General features: G+C 43.5%; 1 protein-coding gene across 2 annotated transcripts; it reads left to right on the plus strand.

The window, feature by feature from the left end:
- On the plus strand, window positions 895-4,339 carry LOC8064581 (premnaspirodiene oxygenase). 2 transcript variants are annotated; one of them, XM_002442151.2, is made up of 4 exons: window positions 895-1,018; window positions 1,438-2,583; window positions 2,685-3,210; window positions 3,785-4,339. In XM_002442151.2, the coding sequence occupies exons 2-4, from the start codon at window positions 1,651-1,653 to the stop codon at window positions 4,003-4,005; spliced, it is 1,680 nt and encodes a 559-aa protein (XP_002442196.2). In that variant the 5' UTR covers window positions 895-1,018; window positions 1,438-1,650; the 3' UTR covers window positions 4,006-4,339. The 2 variants fall into 2 exon arrangements, with proteins under 2 accessions (XP_002442196.2, XP_021301598.1); XM_021445923.1 differs by lacking the exon at window positions 3,785-4,339 and having other exon boundaries at window positions 2,685-3,758.

Raw genomic sequence — 8,597 nt, forward strand, 5'->3', positions numbered from 1 at the left:
ACATAATTCATTACTTAGCCGATTAGCCCTCTCCCCCTCTTTGGCTCGTTTCTGGATCTGCCACTGAGCATACAACTTGCATTATGGTATCCACAATAAGTCGTTTATTGATCAAAATCCACACGATACAAGCAAAAGTACAGTACTAGCCAAAGCACCTAACTTGGCAATCATGGAGCACGGTGCGTAATCTACTGCCTTCTAGCTCTTCTTCAACCTGTGTACTTCCTTTGAAGTCGTTGTGGAAGAAAACTTCGTTTGGATCTAGCAGTACCCATATACTTGAGCTCCCTCCAGGCCCATGGCAGATCCCTGTCATCAGCGGCGCTACTCACCATTTCCATGGCTCCCTCGCGCACCGCGCTTTGTGGGACTTGTGGCTCAGCAATGAGAAGGAGTCGTTGTCTTGGATTGATATTGAGGGTATATGCATGCATGTTTGCTTTCTGGATTCTATTGTTTTAAAATCTATATAAAAAAATTGAAACTGTGGGTTTTTCCCCACAGTATTTTCTTAAAAAAATAATAAAATAATAAAGATTTAGAGCTAGAGCCAGAGATGAATGTTGATTCGATGCAAAGTAACAGTAATATAAGGCAGAAATCAGGCTCATAAGGGGGCTGTAGCACCGGCTGCCACCCCCATGGATCCGCCCCTGGGTGGTGGTCTCCTACGTACTTTCAGTACTCCTGAAATGGTCTTCAATGCAGCGAGCCCGTCATTTTGGAAACACTTCCGCGACGCCATCCGGTACTTTGGGGTTCCTGCAAGGACAAACACTTCGGCTCATGCTAATTGTAAGATATGGGCGGTGGACTTGAACCTCAATTTAACTAGTTTTAATGTTGGAATATATATATATATATAGCTAAGTGGTGGATTGTTCTCGTTCACTCACTGGTTGCCCTGCTTGTCTGTGCTGGTTTGTCTTTGGAGCTCAACTACTCAGTTTCTTCGCTAACTTCGGAGATCACCTTGGCTGTTTCGCGGGCGCGCGCTGCTTCCAGATTTTTAGAGGTTAGCGTCTTTCTTGTGTTATTAGTTTTATACTTTTTTCAAGGGCGCCTTAGCTTGGACGGCTAGTGACAAGTGGCGTGGACATGGGCACGGGTGAGTGTGCCGTACAATTTTGATAGATCGATTAGCATGGGAATGGTCGCGACTGCTAAAATTCTGCCAGAATTTTATAACTACGATCTGTTATGCATCTTAATATAATATAAGAGGTACTCCCTCTTGTTCTAAACGTTTGGACTTTTCTAGATATATTGTTTTTACTATATATCTAGACATAGTATATATGTAAATGCATATCACAAACTACATAGCGAGAAAAGCCAAAATATTATAATTTGTAACGGAGAGAGTACTTGTGTTGAGAGGTTGTTTTCTGATGGATCCCTGAAGCAGAGATTAGAGTTTATTTTGTATTGTAGGTCAGCGAGAGAGCAAGCAAAATGATGAAGGAAGCCACAAAGAAGATTTTAAGTATGTTATAGTTATATATAAGCATCGATCCAGCAATATGGATTATGGAACGCACAAAAATGATGAACAAATGCAACTAGTCTTGTAGCTCTTCCACTTGTATACTTCCCTAGCCAAAATAGAGCCACACAGTAGTATCCAAAGCACCAAATTTGGCAATCATGGACCACGGTGTGTACTACTGCCTTCTAGCTCTAATTCCACTTGTGTACTTCCTTCTCAAGTCGTTGTGGAAGGAAGCTCCCTTTGGATATGGTAGCCGTCCCGGCCTCAAGCTTCCTCCAGGCCCATGGAAGCTCCCTGTCATCGGCAGTATCCACCATCTCCGCGGCTCCCTCGCGCACCGTGCGCTGCGGGACCTGTCACGCCGCCATGGGCCTCTCATGTTCCTCAAGTTTGGCGAGGTCCCGGTCATCGTAGCATCCACGCCAGAGGCCGCGAAAGAGTTGATGAAGACCCACGATGCCATCTTCTCGACGAGGCCACTGAGCTTCGCCGTCAAGACGATCATCAAGGACGGGCCGGGCATCGTCTGGGCCCCGTACGGCGACCATTGGCGGCAGCTCCGCAAGATCTGCTTCATGGAGCTGCTTAGCGCCAGGCGTGTCCAGTCCCTGCGGCCAGTGCGTGAGGACAAGGCGTTCCGGCTAGTCCAAGCGGTCGCGTCGTCCACCGCAGCAGCAGCAGCAGGAGCAGCACCGCCACTCGTGGACGTCGGCAAGCTGGTCACCGTGTACGTCGCCGACACGTCGTTGCGCGCCATCCTGGGCAGGCGGTTCAAGGTCGAGGACAGGGACACGCTGCTGCATTTTGTCGACGAGAGTGTCCGGCTGGCCGGCGGGTTCACGCCCAGAGACCTGTTCCCGTCGTCGTGGCTGGTTCGCATTCTGAGCTGCCGGGCGTCGCGCGAGGTAGAAGCCTACCACCACTCCTTGTTCACCTTCATGGATGGAGTGTTAGCTGAGCACCTGGAGCGACGAAGGTCAGGTGAAGAAGAAGAAGAGGAGGATCTGATTGACGTTCTCCTCCGGATCCAGAAGGAAGGAAACCTTCAGTTCCCTCTCACCATGAGGATAATCGAAGCAGTCATATTTGTGAGTGTTTGTAAATTTGCTAATTTAATGTTAATTATATTATTATTGTCGTCAATTCTTGTGTGAAATAAACTGTATTGTATTGTACTCCATGTACGTAGAATCTTATCGGAGGGGGCATGGAAACAGCGACAACAACGCTGCAGTGGGCGATGGCTGAGCTCATGAGGAATCCAGGAATCATGTCCAAGGCACAAGCTGAGGTCAGGAGAGTGTTCATGGACGAAACGAAGGTAACTGAAGATCGACTAGGCGAGCTACCTTATCTGCAGCTGGTCATCAAGGAGACGTTACGACTGCATGTCCCGGGGCCGCTGCTGATCCCAAGGGAATGCCAGGAGCAGTGCCGGATACTGGGCTACGACGTGCCCAAGGGAGCCATGGTGCTTGTGAACGCCTGGGCCATCGCTAGGAGCCCGGATTATTGGGAGGAGCCAGACACGTTCCATCCTGAGAGGTTTCTCGGTGACACGAGGGATTTCAAGGGCAATGACTTCGAGTTCATCCCGTTTGGCGCCGGGAGGAGGATCTGCCCTGGGATGGCCTTTGGGCTGGCAAATGTCGAGCTTGGTCTCGCCAGCTTGCTCTTCTACTTTGACTGGAGCCTGCCGGAGGGCGTCGTTCCTGGTGAGCTTGACATGACTGAGACCATGGGGATCACTGCTAGGAGGAAAGCAGACCTCTTGTTGTCTGCTACTCCTTGTGTCAAACTGCCGAGTTAATTAATTACCACAAAGCATTCTCAGGTATATGCTCCCAGAAAATAAAATGATCCGAAAGTAACTGGTGCAGACGTTAGCCGAATCCTGCCACCTAAGCCTCATGTGTAGTAGTGATAGATGCTAAACAATATTATTAGAAACTTGGTTACTATTATTTTTGATAAGTCGACCAAAGGGGAGAGAGCCCCAGCTGGTCTTTTCATTCATTCATTTGGCCTCCTAAGGGCAGTTACAACTCACAAACGAGGGTCTGTCTCTTAGCATCTCGAATCTGTCACCCAGACAGTTATAGAAACCGGTCATACAACCCACAAATGAGATTTCGTCTTTAAGGTGTTTAATGCTTTGATGTAGCTAGAATAAGAGCAACATGATTACATTATATAGACCGGTAAAAAATTTGCAAGGCTTCTCTACTCCATCCAAAGTCTCACCATGGAAATATTGAAATAGAGGGAAAAAATTCTTATCTGTTTCAGGTAGTAGTGAATCTGAGGACATGTGCGGCCATTCTTTATCCGTTCCTTGCCTATGCATTCCTTTGGTCGTCGACCGAGGAGGGTCGGCAGGGCCAGGAGTAGTGGCACTAGGGAGGAGGCGAGCTCGTCGAACTACATGGTCCTATTGCCGACGGGTGGATCTCGTCCCCGATCGCTGGGTAGGGGCCCAGGGAGCAGCATGGCCAGATCTAGCTTGTTGAAGCTCCTATCGCCGTTGTCGCCCAGCAGCGCAACTACATGTCGCGGAGGGGTTCCTGCTCTTGCCGGCCTCGGCACTGGACCACTGGTGATGGGGAAGGGCATAGACGTCGAGCGTTTAATCCAAGCGGTTGTGGTGGGCATGTCGCTGGCGAGACGGCGGCGATGATAGCGACCTCATGTCGTACGTTAATGAAAGAGAATGTTAGGATCCTTACCCTTAATATGAAGAGAACGATAGTATCGCAAGTTGAGTTAAGTGTGAACCTTCAATGCTTAGTTGGTTTGTTATTATGTTTATGCTTGATTTGGATCTTTGTAATGAGTGCAATGATTTTGTGGGATTTCCTCACAATTTCATTAGTTCATAGGCCTAAGGCATAAGGATTAATGAAATAATTAGTTGGGTTTGCCTATCTCTTGTTTCTATCCCTTGCTGAATTCTGGAGCAGTCTGCCATAATGTTGGGGTATCTCAAGTTCTGATCATGCAAAGTTTATCAAATTTTTCTGGGAACAAATAGACTTCAAGATCTTTCTCTGACCGCAAAAATCACCCTCATAGCTATTATGGTTTCGAAGTTACAAAAATCACAAGATGATATAGATGTGCTGTCAAGAAATCTGGACCAGTTTTGGGTACTTGCTGTTTGAGACAAATATGACTATAGAATTTGGAAAAGTGTTCTATAGAAAAGTTGACAATTTTCTAAGCCTTCCTACAGTATAAGCTGGAACTTATTCGGATAAGTAGAACCTGAGATATGATATTTACACTTGGATGTTTCTGTTCTGTTTCAAAATCTAGACAGATGTGGCATTTCCTATTTTTAGCCAAGTTAAAGACAGAATCTGGAAAAACATGGTGTACGAAAGTTGTTGTCACACCCATATTTTAAGAACAAAATAGGATGAAAAAAGACTCATATGTGCCCCAGAAACAGTCGCACACATAAGTAGACAAATCTCAAATGTACCATTACAGTGTTTATTACATAGCGGAACATAATAAATCACATAGTCTTATACATAAATCATAGCAAGTAGTAAACAACGCTCTCGACGGAAGCTCCACACAGGGACACTATTGACTGGTGTTGACGGTCCTTAAGTATCAAATTTAATTATCAAATAAACAAAGAAAAGGATCTAAATGAAATCAACATCTAGACTTAGGGTTTTATCTGACAGAATTCCATGAGTTTTGGTGTTTGTCTATTTCTGCAGGGGGTTATCAGGAAATAAGGAAGAAAGGCCCACATGTCAGGATTACATAGAGATATCAACGCACCGCGTAATTTTCTACCATCTAGAAGACTCCAGAAGCCACGAGACCGAAGCGGAGGCGAAACGGGGCCAGGACCTGGGCGCCCGCCCAGTTTCCTTGGGTGCCCGCCCACCTGCCGAGCCCAATCAGGACTCTTTCTCTCGGGAGATCTCCACCGACCTATTGGATCCAGAATAACGTAGTACCACATCGCCTACCGACCCAAAAACGCATAGAAGGGGAGGACTATATAAGGAGACCCCCCTGGCCCCTGGAGAAGACATGAAGAAATTATCATAGAGACTGAGGGGTGCCCTCGAAGGAAAACCTCTTCTCTAATTAATATTTCTTTTTAGGCTTAGCAACCAATGTAAGGTAGAAATAGATCTTCTAGTTTCTACTAGATTGAGAGAGATAGAGTGGAGGTGTAGATTGGAGGAAGCCCGGCCTGTCGGTGTCTACTCCAAGCTTGTACCTGCGGGATCAAGTTCTCCTAACCCGAAGCTTGCTCCTAGGATTCTTCAGTATTTCGACTTCTAAATTCTAGTAAGTTCTTGTTTTATTGTTCTTATGGTTTATGAGTTTACTTTAATCTCTTCGCGTAGAGTTTAGAGTAATCATTGCTGGCGTAAACGTGATGTTTAGGCTGGGGTACTCATAGATATTCCCTGACTAGCTGGACCGTGGTAGTAGTGAGGAACGTGACAATTCCGAGCTACCTTTGTAGATCACATCTCGTTAGCAGGAAGGATAGGGTTTATAGGTGCGGGTCGAACATCCTTTGTGGTGTCTAGATTCCGTTAGCCTCCCCATTAGAACAGTAGATCATCCTTACCAAGGTTAGAAGGAGACTACGGTTGCAGTCTTCTTTATTTATCACTCACATCGAAAGACATTCTTTGTAGCCTAAAGTGATAGTAGCAATAGATTTGGTTAGTCAGATGCACTCTTTCTCCCAGTGGTAAAAATATAAATACGATAACTCTGGATAACCTCCCGGGTGAAATGCTCACCGATATCCGTGCGCTTGCGGATCATTTCCTTATTGCGTTACCAAATATCAACAAGCATTTCTGGCGCCGTTGCCGGGGAGAAAGACGGTTTGCTGAGATAACTTTGAGTCTTGCTATTATCTTGTATTATACTTTTATACTTTTATTCTTTTATCTTTTTATTTTTATCGTTATGGATAACTCAAATTCCATACCTATTATGAAATTCTTTGCACCTTCGGAGACCAGCCATAGACCATGGGAGTCAACACGTCCTGCCCCTAATTATGATCTGTGTCCGGAGTTGATTGCAATAGGTCAAAACCAACCCTTTTCTATAGCTGAGGTCCTATCTTTTAATCAAAAAGATAATGCACTTTTAGCTACACCTAGGGAATCTTTTAATTTTTCTATAAATTCTGGTTTAGACCTAGCCCTACAAGACCATGTTTTTCCTAGATATTTTCACATTGGTCTTAATCATATAACCTTTGGTAGAGTCTTTCTTTCTTTATCTATTAGTAAAGGAAGGTATGTCTTCATTCGTAGACATCCTTCTTGCACTAGTCTTCATAGAAAAATCTTAGAGATAGAGAAGGAATCATCTCCCATACAAGGAGAGGAAGTTTCAATAGCCGATTTCCAAACATTTCAATCCCATAATTCGGCTATCCAACCCATCCTTGAGCTTAATAATTTCTACTATGCTTTTTCTCTTGAACCTCCCGATAATCCTATGAATCTCTCTAGACATCCCATGCATAAGAAGGAGGATCGAGAAGAGCAACATCAATGGCTAGAGGGCATTAAAAATCCATGTGCTATCACCATTGAATGGATAGATAAAACAAACTTGAGAGACAATCCTAGAGGAATTTTAAGCATTCATGAAGAATCATCCTTGGAGTTTGAGAATGAGAGAAACAACAGTGAGCATGGAAGTTATTTCATAAATACCTCACCCAGTCCTTGCTCATATAAAACATCTCTCCAATCAATTTGTCTCTCCATCCTTACCACATTTGCGATCTCCAACCCCCTCTTCCTTTCTATTTATAAAAACTTTAAAAGGGCGGTTGTCGATGCATATGTCTATAATAAATATTGCAGATCTCGTTGAGTTGATCTTGATATAGGTAGGTGTTGGAGGGGAAACCACTTCACCAACATAACTTGATGGTTTCCCAAGAACAAGCTTAGTATCCTTAAACAAGCACTATCAGATCGTAACATGAACTTTTAATTGTTTGCAACATTGCCTTGTGTATTGAGCATATTGAGATAATTGTAGAAATATTCCTTCGGGTATTCTTGTCACTAACCTTTCCAGGATTGGAGCAAGAAGATCCGAGGAATGACAAACACAAGGTATGTCCAACCAATCATCATGCAACATTGAATTAAATTCATCCAAACTTGAATTTTGTAAAATTCAAGCTTGGGGGAGTACTTTACATAAAAATATCTTTTGCCATGTTGCTACGTTGGTTGTCCTTACCTTTGAGACATGATCAATTTGTTAAATGCTAATTACACTACTTCATCTCCACTTAAGTAGATCTCTATAAATGCTCTCATGCTACCTTTATTTGCTTTAGTATATGTTTAGGTTTGGAATAGTTTCATTTATCTCTTAATTAAGCATGGTGCTTAGTTTAGGAATGATGATCTTACTTCCAAGGGATTTTAAATTAAGCATGGTGCTTAGGTTAAAATGCCCTTCTAAATCAAATTAGACATGGTGTCTAGGTTGATTTTTAAGCCGATAGTATGCTATAGTAGATATGGGATATTTTGTTGGACTAACCCCTGCAGGAAAACTTTCAATATCAACTTGGGAAGTCCTGAGATAAACTCGCATTGGAGATGAAGAAAGTGACACATGAAGTTTAACAATTTGCACAAGAAAGACGTGGCTCATAAGAGATGATTCATGGAGGGTGTCACAAACACGATGCACAACCGCTAAGAAAGGAAAGCTTCCACAAGGTGATACTGTACCGTCACTCTTCAAGTAAGGTAACACCTTAAGGTACTTGACTATCGCTTTTATAAGCTTCTCCTTGGTTCTAGCATTCACATAAATAAAGAGACAAACATGTATGATTTATAACTCTAGATTAACCAACTCAATTAATTCAACATGTTTAGTCCTTTAATCTTTGTTCTTAGTACTACCTTCGTGATCCCACACTCCTAAACATATAAGCTAATATGTTGCACATTCAATATTTGAAAGATATAAACAAAACATAAATATAGATAGATTATCTTTCCATTAGGTTGAGCCATCTGATCTGACAAATATTTCAAATACTACACTCATGATCTTATTA

The sequence above is a fragment of the Sorghum bicolor genome, chromosome 8 (assembly GCF_000003195.3).
Source record: "Sorghum bicolor cultivar BTx623 chromosome 8, Sorghum_bicolor_NCBIv3, whole genome shotgun sequence".
In the NCBI taxonomy this organism is placed as follows: domain Eukaryota; kingdom Viridiplantae; phylum Streptophyta; class Magnoliopsida; order Poales; family Poaceae; genus Sorghum; species Sorghum bicolor.

Excerpts from the sequence above, each read along its gene's own strand:
- LOC8064581 (XM_002442151.2), top strand. The coding sequence starts at position 1,651 with ATGGACCACGGTGTGTACTACTGCCTTCTAGCTCTAATTCCACTTGTG. Across the intron at positions 2,584-2,684 it reads TAATCGAAGCAGTCATATTT|AATCTTATCGGAGGGGGCAT; the intron begins GTGAGTGTTTGT and ends CCATGTACGTAG. Across the intron at positions 3,211-3,784 it reads GCCGGAGGGCGTCGTTCCTG|GTAGTAGTGAATCTGAGGAC; the intron begins GTGAGCTTGACA and ends TATCTGTTTCAG.